This window comes from Bubalus bubalis, chromosome 5 (genome assembly GCF_019923935.1).
Source record: "Bubalus bubalis isolate 160015118507 breed Murrah chromosome 5, NDDB_SH_1, whole genome shotgun sequence".
NCBI classification, from domain to species: Eukaryota; Metazoa; Chordata; class Mammalia; order Artiodactyla; family Bovidae; genus Bubalus; species Bubalus bubalis.
The window spans coordinates 29,779,222-29,792,641 of record NC_059161.1 but is presented as its reverse complement, the minus strand read 5'-3'; the positions used below and the strand labels follow the sequence as shown (position 1 = coordinate 29,792,641).

General features: G+C 61.4%; 2 protein-coding genes across 3 annotated transcripts; both read left to right on the top strand.

Annotated features, from left to right (window-relative positions):
* Positions 1–74: 74 nt before the first annotated feature.
* On the top strand, positions 75–5,616 carry TNFRSF4 (TNF receptor superfamily member 4). Its single transcript, XM_006066965.4, has 7 exons — positions 75–2,956; positions 3,212–3,334; positions 3,747–3,854; positions 4,108–4,174; positions 4,734–4,930; positions 5,100–5,228; positions 5,321–5,616. Exons 1-7 carry the CDS (start codon positions 2,815–2,817, stop codon positions 5,389–5,391), a joined length of 837 nt encoding a protein of 278 aa, XP_006067027.1. The 5' UTR covers positions 75–2,814; the 3' UTR covers positions 5,392–5,616.
* Positions 5,617–10,043: 4,427 nt separating this feature from the next.
* TNFRSF18 (TNF receptor superfamily member 18) lies at positions 10,044–13,365 on the top strand. Of its 2 annotated transcripts, XM_006066970.3 has the most exons (5): positions 10,075–10,500; positions 11,358–11,480; positions 12,379–12,466; positions 12,639–12,841; positions 12,908–13,365. In XM_006066970.3, the coding sequence occupies exons 1-5, from the start codon at positions 10,347–10,349 to the stop codon at positions 13,030–13,032; spliced, it is 693 nt and encodes a 230-aa protein (XP_006067032.1). In that variant the 5' UTR covers positions 10,075–10,346; the 3' UTR covers positions 13,033–13,365. The 2 variants fall into 2 exon arrangements, with proteins under 2 accessions (XP_044799947.1, XP_006067032.1); XM_044944012.1 differs by having other exon boundaries at positions 10,044–10,500; positions 12,639–13,365.
* The last annotated feature ends 55 nt before the right edge of the window (positions 13,366–13,420 follow it).

Here is a 13,420-nt window from a genome sequence, read left to right as displayed (position 1 = left end):
CTTCCCCTTGAAGCTTTGCGGTGGGTGGTTTGGTTAGAACCCGAGGCTTCCTAGCGCCTCAGCTGCCAATTTAAAGTCAGGAGCGAGAGTCCAGGCCTGGGTGAGGCTACCCGGGAGGGACCAGGAGGAAATGGGACTTTAGGACGGAGGGGGGCTCTGAGGATGAGTGCTCCCAGGGATGGGGGTAGAGAACTAGGGGCACTCACAGAGTTTGGAAAGCACAGGAGTCCTGGCCTGGGGCTACCTGCCAGAGACGGGGAGGAGTAGCCCAGGGCAGCCCTGTGGTGAGGCTGGGGAGCTGGGAGCCTGCAGTGGGGGAGATGAGGTGACAGGTCCTCTACTGGCTCCTTCCCAGGGTCTGCCATGCCTGGTGCGTGGCTGGCGTGTGGGGTGGAGGAGATGACACACTGGGGGTCAGATGACTGAGGGAGGGTCACCCACCAAGCTCGCGGCCTCCCAGCTGGCCCCTGCCAGGCACCGTTGGAGGCCTAAGCCCACAGGGCCTCAGTGGATGGCTCACCTGGCCAGATGGTGTATGTGGGCCTCGGCTGGGGTGGGGGCTCTGGCCGGGTGGGCATCAGGGCCAGCCTGAGCTGCCCACGTGACCTGCTTCCGAGCAGTGTGGGGAGGGGCTGCCCCAGAGGAGCAGGGCGCGGCAACAGAGCTGGTTTCCAGACAAACAAGAGGAAAGAATGTTTTCAGAACTGAGACAGAATGCGGGGCCATGGCGGTGGCTGGGGCTGAGCGTGTGGGCGGGCAGCCGCCAGCAGGTGTAACTTAGCTGGGACAGAGATGTCAATCAGCCAGGTCCATGGGCTGCCACATGTGGACCCCGTGTGCTGCAGGTGTTAGGGCCTCGGGCAGAGGGTAGTGTGGTCCTGTAAGGAGTAGGGTGCTGCCAGGCCCTGAGTTACTGCCATCTCAGAAGCTATAGTTTGTCTTAAAAATATTTTTCTCACCTTCAGTGGGAGAGGGGTACAATACTTGCACGCACATGCGTGTATAGCAGACTGCCTGGGGGCTCTACCCCTCCCCTGGGGACCCTCCCTCTCTGGAGGCTGGGGCAGAGGCCTGCGGGCAGAGCCGACTGGTGGAATTTCCTGCAGGTGGGGAGGGAGCCCCACTTCTTACCTGTGCCCGTCACCACCAGGAGGAGGGGGATTTCCAGCCCCTGCGGGAGGCTCCCCGCCTGAAGCTTCAGGTTAACTGTTAAGCAGAGAATCCTGTCTCTTGGTTCAGATTTTAAAGGCACTGAAGACACAGAACAGCCTCTGCCTTGGGGCACCAGGACGAGAGCTCTGTGTGGGAGGAAGCATGTGCACGTGTGTGCATGCGTGCCTGTGCTCGTCTCCCCTCTCCCCACAGTGCCGGCATACCGGCCGTCCCACTGTCCCGAGGGCCCCCGGGGCTTGTCTTTCCTGTCCCCCCTGAACCCGGGTGGCTGTGGGATCAGGGAGAGCCTGGCACGGCCTCCAGAGTGTTGGCAGAGGCTGCACTCGTCCAGCCAGGGGGCAGAGCAAGGGTCTGTCCTCATGGGCCACCCTTTCTAGACACAAGCCCAGGGCTTCACGAGGACAGCACACACACGTCCGGGCACGTGGGGCTAGCACCATACATGCGTGCCACACGTGTGGCTGACACACCCTCCCAGGCACACATCACACCCAGGACACCTGTCAGTGCTTGACCAGCAGCTATGTTGGGTCTGCGTGGGCGGCTTATCCTCTTCCAGTCCTGGAGGCTGGACATCGGAGACCCAGGTGTGGGCATGGCCGGTGTTGCCGTGTAGACAGCTGTTTTCTCTGGGTCTTCATGTGGTCGGCCTCTGTGCATGTCTGTGCCCTGACCTCCTCTTACGTGGACACAAGCCACACGGGATCAGGCCCACCTGTGACCCCACCCCACCATCATTGCCCCCTAAGAGGCCCCTTCTTCCAGCAGAGCCGCACGAGGGCTGGGCTTCCACGTGCGGGCTGTGGCACTAACATGAACTCAGCCCCCGGCGCCTCCTGCTCGGGGACATGCAGCTGCTTTCTCACACCTGCACACGCCTGCACACACATGCCCAGGCTGGCGCTCACTGTGGGCACTGGTCAGGAGGTGCCTGATCCACCAGAACTGCTGGCATTGGTCTGGGCTACTTTTGTACACTTGGGCCAGTGACCGTGCTCCAGAGCCCCCAGTACCACCTCCCCTCCCCCATAGTGGATGCCTGACCCCGTGTGCTGCCCTGGCTCACCCACGGACTCTGGGCAGCCTTTGGCGGAGTGGAGGGTGAGGATTGGCATCAGTGCGGCCCCCCCATTTCTCCTGAGGGTCGGCCCTGCAGAGAGAGTGGGAGTCTAGAAGCAGCGAGCCAGGTGAAGGCATCCCAAGACCATTCTGGTCCGGGCAGCTTGGCTAGGCCGGGCAGGGCAGGGGGGCAGCCAAGATGCCTGGCTGAAGGAGCTTCGGGTCCACTTTACCGTGAGACAGGAATGGGAGCGTCTTGTGGTGGGTGCAGACCAGCTGGGCTGGAGAACTGGCATGGCCCTAGTAGGGCTGGGGGAGCTGCGGGTCCCCCCTCGGGCCCTGGGTCTACATACCACAGCTGCCGGCTAGGCCTGTGGGCATTGTCGTGGGGTCGGGGCCAGAAGAGAAGGCTGGGAGTGGGCTTCCCAGACTAGCTGCCTTCCAGCGCTTCCTGGGGCCCTCCTAGTCCCCTCCTGGTCCCCTCCTCTGGCCCTCCCCACTCCTCCCCCGCAGCCCTTATAGCCACATCCTGCAAGGAAAAACCCCAGACTCCCAGAGCCTCGGAGCTGAGAGGAGCTGAGAATGTGCGTGGGGACCCAGCCGCCCAGGGCGCCGGGCTCAGCCCTCCTGCTCCTCGGGCTTGTGCTGGGTGCTGCGGCCCAGCCCCACTGTACTGGGGACACCTACCCTAGTGGCAACAGGTGCTGCAAAGAGTGCCCGCCAGGTGAGTGGCCGGGACATGGAGTCGGGGAGGGCTGCCTGCAGGGACCTAGGACCAGGAGACAGGGTTGGAGGACACGGATGGGGCGGCAGGGACCTGCAGATGGAGTCACGCGCTGCAGGTGTCGTGAGGCAAGTGGAGTTGGGTTTGTGGGTGATCTGGAGCCATGTCTGGGATGACAGGCCAGTCAGAGGTCAGGTGGGGCTCCTGAGGGAGCGCCGGGCTGCGCACGGCTCTGACCCCGGCCTCCCTCGGCAGGTTATGGGATGGAAAGCCGCTGTAACCACAACCAGGACACAGTGTGCAGCCCGTGTAAGCCCGGCTACTACAATGAAGCCGTCAACTACGAGCCCTGCAAGCCCTGCACCCAGTGCAGCCAGAGTGAGCACCATGGGTGCCCGGCACCCACATCAAGACTCGACCGTAGCGGGGCCTGCCCTGCCTCCCGGGGCCCCACAGCCAGCTGAAACGACCGACAGGGCACCTCCCCTTCCTAGGGGGCCAGGACCACGTGGCTTTGGGGTGGGGGTAGGGTGAGACCCAGAGTCAAGGGCTGCAGAGGGTCCTGAGCAGACTGGAGGGTGTTAGAAGGGTGGTCAGAGCTGCCGCGGGTGACCCTGGGGGCCGTGTGACCAGGAGGGATGTGGCGTGCGTGGTGAGAGAGAACCAGAAGCCGCCCAGCTGTGAGGGGCTGCTGGTCGGGAAGGTGGCTGTGGACCCTTGACCCCCATCCTCAGCCTGCTCTGCAGCTCTGGCCTCCCCACTGACTGCACCCATCCCACCTAACCCCCAGGAAGTGGGAGTGAACCCAAGCAGAGATGCACACCCACCAGAGACACGGTCTGTGGCTGCAGGCCGGGCAGCCAGCCCCAGGACAGCTACGGCTACAAGCGTGGAGTTGGTGAGGAAGGCCTTGGGAGCTATGTGGAAGGAGCATGTCCCTCATGCTGTCACTGCTCTTCCCAGAGCCCCCACCCCAGCCCCAGCTGAATGCCCCTTCCCCAGCAGATCACACCAAGATGGGGGTGGGGGTCTCCCAGGTCAGGGCCCACGGGTGGCATGCAGGTGGGGAGGGGCTCTCGGAGACCCTGGGGAATGAGTCTCTGGGCACCCCAGGGGTGGCCGATGGGCAGAGCCTGCTGACTCTGTTGCAGACTGTGCCCCGTGCCCACCAGGACATTTCTCCCCGGGCAATGACCAGGCCTGCCAGCCCTGGACCAAGTGAGTGTCCCTGTGGCCGGAGGGCTTGGGTGGCCTGGGGTCTGGGAGCCAGGGGTCAGTTCTGGGAGTAGGAAGCTGCTGGCTGGGGAGCTCCTGGGCCTGAATCCCTGTAGCCCTTGCCCCGCCCCACTCCATGATAGTCCCTGTTCCCACCATAACGCCTGCTCAGCCCTGGCCCAGCTTCCCACTGGCCTTCCTGCTGGGTCAGTGTAGGGAGCCTCTGAGACACCAGCCCAGGCCCCAGGAGTGTGAGAGCCTCACTCACTCACAGCGGAAAGGTTCCTGTCCTTGGGCTGAGCCAGAGCAAGCAGGAAGAGAGTAGACGGGGGTTTGGGAGAGGAAGGTGCAGGTGGGAGCAGGCTAAGTGCAGGAGGGCCCGGCAGTCTGCGGCCCCTCTCCTCGCCACCTTTGGCCTGGACTCTGATGCTGCCTGAGTGACCAGTGTGGACCCCTGTTGCTTCCCACATCTCCCTGGTACTGCCCCAGTTCTGGGCCCATACCACTGATGGGGGAGGAGAAGGGGGACTCTGGCCTGATCAACACCCTTGCCCGCCCTCAGCTGCACCTTATTAGGAAAGCGAACATTGAGGGCAGCCAATAGCAGCTCGGACGCCATCTGTGAGGACAGGAGCCCCCCGGCCACACCACCGTGGGAGACCCAGGGCCCCCCAGTCCAGTCCACTACTGCCAAGCCCACCACCTCCTGGTCTAAGGCCTCACAGGGGTCCTCCATGCCCCACACAGAGCCCCCCAAGGGTAAGGGGACCTGGCCTTGCCCCATCAGGGCCCTCCCCCCAACCCAAAAGGGGAGTGGGATGGGTGGGGAGGATGGGAATAGAGACACCCTCTGGGCTCGGTGGGGCCCTCCCTATTGTGGGTCCCTTCCCCTGGCAGACCCCACCCAGCAGGCCCTGCCTCCTTGCAGCCCCTGAGCTGTCCGCTGTCCTGGGCCTCGGCTTGGGCCTGGGCCTCCTTGCCCCTGTGGCTGCCATGCTGGCCCTGCTCCTCCACCACAAGGCCTGGAGGCTGCTGACCAACACCCCCAAGCCCCCAGGTGAGTGCTTGTGGTGGGCCCCAGACCAGACAGCCTCCCAAGGTGCGGGACCCCTGCCCACCTCCCATCTCTTGCCTGTACCTCCTCCCCAGGGGGAAACAGCTTCCGGACCCCTATCCAAGAGGAGCACACTGATGCCAACTCCAGCCTGGCCAAGATCTGAACAACATCTGCTGGGGTGGGAGCCGGTGACCCCTCCCCAGGCTGGGGCCCCTGAGGGGCAGTGGGGGCCCCCAGGTGCAGGTTGCCCCCCTGTCACCCCTGCGCGTGGTGCCCTGACACCTGCCCTGTGCCGTTTTAGGTGCTCCTGGGCTGGCCCTGGGCTGTGCTACGTATGCTGTGCATACTCCCTGCCCAGAGTGGGCCCCCAATAAATGACGTTGGCAGATGTGGGCCTCTGACTGGGCTGCCTGGGGCTGGGGGGTGGGCAGGGGCTCCTGGATCCCTCACAGATCCCAGGGCTGCTGTCCTGTTCCCTGGGCACATCCCAGCACCTGTAGGGGGTGGGGGAGCCAAAATAAGTGCCCTGGGGGGTCAGTGCTGCACCTGTCAGCCACGTGAGACCCTAACCAGGGACCTTCCCTGGGCCACTTGGGAGGGGCTGGCACGGGCTGAGTACTGATGGGAACTCTGAGGCCCTGGCCCCAAAGGTCATCCAGGACTACCCTTTGGGCTGCTAGGGCCCCTCCCAGGAGAGGGCACAAGTGTCTGTTTCTTCTTAAACCCCATGCCCTGCTAGACCCAAGTGTATGGTGACCCTATGACCCCCACGACACCTGCAGGGCCCCCGAGTCCCGTGAGACCAGCTCCATGCCCTCAGGGAAACTGGATGCTTCTGACAGGGCTGATCCTTCATCCACCCTGGGCGGGAACAGAATAGGCACCATTATGCGAAAAGCTTCCCAGGTGGGAAACCTGTGGGCTGTAAAAGCCCTCATGGTCAGACCGATCTGCTGGTCAGCACTGGGGGCAGCCCTGGCTTGGGCAGAGGTGTGGACTTGGGGCAAGTGGCCAAGGGCTCACTCGAGGTGTGCAGGTTAAACAGCTCAGGGAGCACAGGTCAGTGTGGAAATGCTGTGCAGCCGATAGACATTTGTGCCCCAGGTGTTCAGACAGATTGCAGAGCTACAGTGAACCGAAATAAAAGACTCCCAAGCTGCTGTTGGGGGGTGTGGAGGAGCAGAGAAAAACCGGGCAAGAGCCCGAGGCCTCACCTGGTGCACTTGGCAAATGAGCACCTGGCTTGCTCTCACACCTTTCCCCACCCGGTGGCCAGGACCCAGGCATCGCTGCACCAAGAGGGCCCTACAGCAGCTGAAGATGCTCCTGCCACATGTGTCAGGCTGCGGTCCTGTCCCCTGCCCAAAGTTTCTTGGCCTGGCTTTCTCCCCAGAGCTGCCCCAGAGGCCCATCCATCTTTCCTCAAACCTCTGGTCCCTGGTGGCCTCTTGGGGAAAAGGGACAATGGGACCATAATGTGTTCTTGGAAGGCTCTCAGGATGCAGCAGTGAACACACACACCCTGTGCCCTTAGAACGGGCAACAAATTGGCACCACCGGTCAGGGGCCTGTGGTCCCTGGGCAGTGCAGAGACTGTGCAGAGAGGCTACGGAACAAGCCGGAGGGGCCTAAGGGAGAGCCCAGGGCCTTAGGGCCTGGAAGTCGAAGGTCATGGGAAGGGGCTTCCTCCCCAAACCTCCCAGCTGCTCCCTCAGCCACGAGCCCCCCACCTGACCCCTTGCGTGGCGGCTCCACCTCTGAACAGCTGACAGATGGACGGACAGAGGTTGATCACTTTCAGTTTGCTTTGCTGCTGCCGCTAAGCACACTCTCCACTCCTGTCTCTGCTGACAAGCCTCCTAAACCCTGCTGAGCTACCCCCTGGGTCCACAGACACCCCCCCCCCCCGCCCCGATATGCCCACAGTGGGCCCTCCCCGCTCCAGGGCCCTCACCTGGCTCCCCATCCTCCTCCCTCAGCCCTCCTGATTAACAGCTGGACCCCATGAATGAGCGTCACTTGTGTGAGCTGAGACAAATGATGAAAAATGTGATGAGCTGCTCAAAAAAGTATTGGAAAATACAGCTGGCTGATAGAGATCTCCCCCGCAGTGCCAGGTCACAGAAACTCCGCAGCTTGTGGCTGCGTGGGAGGGCCCTTCCGGAGCCTTGGGGACCAGAGGGCAACGCAATTCCCCACCCCCGATGTCAGTCTTGCCTCTTGTCACACACGACCCTCCCTCTGGTTTCCTGCTGCTGCAGGTGGCAGTCCCCTTTGCACAGACAGCTGCTCCTTAGTGCCTGCTGTGCTGGTCAGCTTCCAGAAGGGCCAATAGAGAGGACCTGGTTGGACAAGCATCATTTTAGGGGATTTATCATTTTTTTCTTAGGCTCTTACCAGAATTGGGGTGACGCCAACAGTTAGGTACAGACCTAACTGTTCAGGCCTTTAAAATGAGCAGTGGCAGAAGGTCCAGAACTGCCCAGTTCTCCGCTCCGCACCTTGCCCTGGGGTCCAGCGAATGCTCAAACCCTCTTCCAGTCTAGGAGCTGAGTTGTAATCTGGTAGTCCTCAGGGCCAGTCCTAGAGGTCTCACCTTGCCCTCTAGCAACCAGAGCCACAGCCCCCGCAGAGACCCTCCCTTTTCTGTAGGGCCCAGTTGCTTCTCTGAGGAGGGCCTTGCACGTTCTGGGACTTGAGTCACAAATCCTGTCATTCTCAAACCAAGTTTCATGGGTCTGCCCTGGTCACCAGGTCATGGCCCTCAACATACCTATGGGTGCCACCAAAATCACACTCGTGGGACCCCCACTGCCCACCCTACAGCATTCCCAGGGATCTCTGCCCATTTCCCCTGTATCAAGCTTCCACTGGAGGGCTAAGCAATCTGGGGAGGCTTGAAGGAGGCAGGACCCCAGAAACTAAGGTAAAGAAACTAAGGTTCATAGAGACAAGGGACAGTCTTACGGTGAACTGCAGCCTGGACAGCCCCTCCTCCCCACTTCAGGGTTGACTTGCTGTTTCTGGAGGCTGAGTTCTCAGCCTCAAGAGCTCAAGTGCTCCATCAGGGGCCAGCACATCCCCACGGGCTGATGGGATTCCTGTGGGGAGAGCTGGGTTGAAGTCTGCAGGGCAGTCAGGGCTGCAGCCTGGACTGCCGCTCCTCCCCAGTCTGCAGGGCTCAGCCAATGACTGGTCTCCTTGCTGGCTCCTCCTCTCAGGTGTCTGCGCAGCCGTAGCCTTCAGTGTGTGTGATGCCTGGAGCCTGGCCAGGCCCACTTGGCCAAGCTGAGGGGCGGGGGGAGACTTGTCCTAATCTCCCAAAGTGGGGGGCTTGTTCTAATAGTCAGAAAGCAGGGACTCGTTCTGATCCCTGGATGGATTCTGAGGCTGCTCAGTGTTGGCAATCCAGGACTTCTGGGAGGTTGTGGGGTCCCTGGCCTGGAGACTTCAGAGAATGAGGGATTTCATCCCACCCGCTCTGGGTGTTGGAGGGGCCTCACAGCGCCCCCCTGGGGAAGCTGGAGGTAGAGAGGGGGTCAGCCAGGAGCCAAGGGGCACAGTGAGGAAGCAGTCCTTGTTGAGGGTTGTCCCACTCCCAATGACTCAGGGTGCTGTCTGCCACCCCGCATCCGGTGCCCACCCACACTCCAGTTCCTTCAGGCCTGGTGGCCTCAGGTTTTACATAGAAAACATTTCTGACCACCCCCCGCCCGCCCTCCTTGTGATGTGGCTGGGGATACGTGTGGTGTTTCCCCTGACAAGGCACACACATTTAGGTCACATTTAGTTCCCAGAAAAGAATTCCTGGGCCAAAAAGCATGATCACTTAGGAATCCCCCAAGGTCACCTTCACACATGGGTCTCCCAGGTGTCTTGTCCTCTGTGGTCAGTTGCTCAGCAGCCTATGATGGGACCTGCTCTTTTGGGGTCCCTTTGGGACCCCTTGAATTGTTTTTTTCTCTTTTGGTTGCACACAACTTGTGGGATCATAGTTCCCTGATCAGAGATTGAACCCTAACCCTAACCCTGCCTAAGGCAGTGAAAGCACTGAGTCCTATTAACTGGACTTTCAGGGAATTCCCATCCCTTGAATTAAAAAAAAAGGTATTTTTTTTATAGCAGTTTCAGGTTCTCAGCAAGTGAGGGGGAACATTCCCCCCATCAATACCCCCTCTTCAGTTGCTCAGTTGTGTCCGACTTTTGTGACCCCGTGGACTACAGCATGCCTGGCTTCCCTATCCATCACCAACTCCTGGAGCTTGCTCAAACTAATGTCCATGATTGGTGATGCCATCCAACTATCTCATTCTCTGTCATCCCCTTCTCCTTCCGTCAGTCTTTCCCAGCATTAGTGTCTTTTCCAATGAATCAGCTCTTTACATCAGGTGGCCAAAGTACTGGAGCTTCAGCTTCAGCATCAGTCCTTCCAATGAATATTCAGGGTTGATTTCCTTTAGGATGGACTGGTTGGATCTCCTTGCAGTCCAAGGGACTCTAAAGAGTCTTCTCCAACATCACAGTTCGAAAACATCAATTCTTCAGTGCTCAGCTTTCTTTATGGTCCAACTCTCACATCCATACATGACTACTGGAAAAACCGTAGCTTTGGGGGCTAAGATGGACCTTTGTGGGCAAAGTAATGTCTCTGCTTTTTAATATACTGTCTAGGTTTGTCATAGCTTTTCTTCCAAGGAGCAAGCTCTATATAGTCAGCAAAAACAAAACGGGGAGCTGACTGTGGCTCAGATCATGAACTCCTTATTGCAAAATTCAATAACCCTGAGGACAGTGCATTTGTTACAAAAGACAAACCTGCACTGACACTTCGTCCTAAGCCAGAGCCCGTAGTTCACGTCCGGTGGCTCGTCCTGTGCTCTGGACAGACGTGTGATGACGCGTCCTCGCCGCTGAAGTTTCCAGAGCAGCCTCACTGCCCCAAACCTCCGCCCACGCCTTGGATTTTGAGTCTCAGGGTCTCGGGGGTCCCGCATAGGAACAGTTCCTGGGGCCTGTCTGGGGCGTGGCCGAGGCGGAGCGGCCCGCGGGGCGGGATCTGGGCGTGTCCGGGAGGGCCCTGCTTCCTAAAACCGCGGGGCGCGCGGCCAGGGGGACGCCATGGGGGCGAGGGGCGCGCGGGTGGCCCTGTGCGGTGTCGCGCTGCTCTGCGCGCTGGGCCTGGGCCAGCGACCCCTCGGCGATCTGAGCTGCAGCCCTGGCCAAGTTCTGCATGGGACGGGGACAGACGCACGCTGCTGCCTCTGCGCCCCAGGTAAGGCAGGCGGGAGCCCCTGCGCGGAGGGCGGCAGCGCGGCGAGCGTCCCGTGCTCAGGGCAAGCTTTCTGGGTCCAAAGCCCTGATCCCAGCGCAACCCGGCGGAGGCAGAAGTGGCTTGGGGATTGGGGATTAGGGGTTGGGGGATGGTGGCTGGGAGGTGGGGCAGGGGCAGGGGGTGTGGGAACCTTCCCCAAGACAGGTCAGGGGTCCCAGCGTAGAGGAGGGCTGTCCCTGTTCCTTCTGAGTGGGTAGTGAGCCCTTGGCCATCACTCAGGCTTAGTTTGGGGTTGCACCCCTCTTTCTGCCAGCTCCCTGCCTCGGACCTGCATATCTGGGTGGGAGAAAAGTGGAATGGGTCAGTTTGGGGACAAATATCCCCCGGAAAACACCCAGGGTGTCACCCTGCCAGGACCTGGGGGGTGGTAAGGGGCTCTTAGAGTTTAGGTCTCAGTGTCGTGGACACTGTAGACAGCAGTCGGGGAGGGATGGGCAGGCTGCCTGGAGGGTCCTGGCAGCTGAGGGCCATGCAGGATGGAGAGGGGGCAGGGAGTAGATCTCCCAGGCGACCCCTTTGTCTGTCGGGATGGCTCCGGGTCACACTGAGTCATGGTTACCCTGGGTGAGAGCAGCTTCAGGGCAATGGGGGATGCAGCCAGGCCAGGTGGGTGAAGGAGCTGGGTGCCCAGGAGGGAGGGGCACAGCTGGACCAAGCCAGGGTCCTGCCTCCCAGACAATACTCTGCCCAGCTGAGGTAGCCCTTCCCTGCCTGCCATTTCCCTGGGGGCTAAGAGGGGGTGCCCCGGGGAGGGGGCCCCCCCCAGCTGCTGAGAGAGCTGTTTGTTGCCTGCCCAGATGAGGGGACCTGTGCCGAGCGGGACTGCCAGTGTATCCAGCCCGAGTTCCACTGTGGAGACCCACAGTGTAAGAGCTGCAAGTACCACTCCTGCCCGCCTGGCCAGGGAGTGCAGCCTGAGGGTAAGCGGTTGGCGGGGGTGGCCCGTGCAGGCCAGGGGCGTTGACAGGGCCCAGCCAGAGCTCACAGCAGCTGGCGTGGAAGAAAGCTTGCAAGTAGGGGTACGGACACCCTCTGGGCAGATGGGCACCAGTGTGGGGTCCTATGGAACCCTGGCGGGCAGGCGGTTCTCTTGTTCTGGCATCTCAGCCCTTGCTGGAGGCACAGCGCCCACTGTGTGCGTGGCTCTCTTGGCCTAGGTGTCTTTGTCCAGAAATGATGCCCTTAGGGCTGGTTGTGAGGAACAGAGGGGTGTCCAGGACTGTCTAGCCCTTAGGCCCTGGCTCAGACTATGTCCAGGTCTATACCCACCCTGACCTTCCAGGCGGAGCCCAGTCTGGAGTTCAGCCCCTTGTCTGGAAGGAGCCTCTCAATCTCTTAGGGACTTTTTACCTGGGGGGCGGGGCCTGCCTGAGCACGTGGGGGCTGGGGAGTGAGGGCAGCAGGGGGCTGTGTGAGGTTTTGGGGGCAGGGGAGCCTAGGGATGACTGGGGCACAGCCTTACCCCAATCTCCAGGGCCCTCACCAGCCTCCTGCTCCCCAGCCTCCTGGAGCAAGTGAAGGCCCAGCCTGGCTCTTGCCAGGCTTCAACCCCACCCCCAGCTCCGCACCATCATTTGCAAGCAGATCCCTCCCCTCCCCCATATCCCTTCAGGGACCCTCCACTCAGCCCTGAGTCACAGCCTGCCCTGGAAAGGGGCACACTGGGGACCTGATTTATCCCAGGCCCAGGTCCTGTGGGTACCAGAGGCTCCTGTCAAATGGATAAGGTAGGGGGGTGGAGTCCTGCTGGGGACCTAGACACCAGCAGGATCCCACCCCAGCCACCCCTGCAGCCAGTGTATGTCTGTCTGTCTCCAGGCAACTTCAAATTCGGCTTTGAGTGTGTTGACTGTGCCGTGGGGACCTTCTCTGGGGGCCATGAGGGCCGCTGCAAACCTTGGGCAGAGTGAGTGCTGGTGGGGCCTTCTGGTGGTGGGCGGTGCAGGCAGGCTTGAAGGCGGGGCCTCTGCTGTCAATTCTGGTGCAGTGACCCCCAGCAGCTCAGAGGACTGCAGCAGTGCGGAGGAGTGCTCGGGCGCCGCCGAGGGCTGACTGAGGGCTCTGTTCGTGTGTCCCAGCTGCGTCCAGCTTGGGTTTCCCACCCTGTTTCCCGGAAACAAGACGCACAATGCTGTGTGCAGCCTGGGGCTACGGCCGACTGAACCACCCAGCTCGCTGACCATCGTCATCCTCTCCCTGGCTGCCTGCATCCTGGCCCTGACCGTGACCCAGCTAAGCCTGCACATCTGGCAGCTGAGGAGGCAAAGAATGTGGCCCCCAGGTCAGTTGTGCCTTGGGGAGGGGGGGTCCCCTGCCTGCCTGCCTGCTGATTGCGGCCCCTCTGCAGAGACCCAGCTCCTGGAGGCCCCGCCACCCCCACCTGAGGACGCCTGCAGTTGCCAGTTCCCTGAGGAGGAGCGGGGTGAGCGGCTGTCAGAGAACAAGGGCCGCCAGGAGGACCTGTGGGTGTGAAGTGCAAAGGGCCCGTGCCAGGCCCTCCCTGGAGCTGGCCCAGGCTGGCCCTCAGGAGCAAGGGCTCTGGGCCCCACGGTGGGGCCCCAGCTCTGGGCCCGGCCCTGCTCCCCTCGATGGTGGAAGCAGGTGGGGGATGGTGACAGTGACCAGTGCCCTGGATCATGTCGAAGAGGCGGCAGCTGTGGCTGGACCCCGTGGAAGACACAGGTGCACAGGGGCTGCCTCCCTCTCTTGCTGTCCCACTGGGGCCGCATCTGTGGCCCCTGGTTCCCAGGACCAGAGGCTAAGGACCTGGCTACAGGCAGCACTCAATAAACACTTGTCCAGTGATCTAAGTGGATGTGTGCTGGGGGAGAAGGGACCGGTTCTGGATTCTGCCCCCACC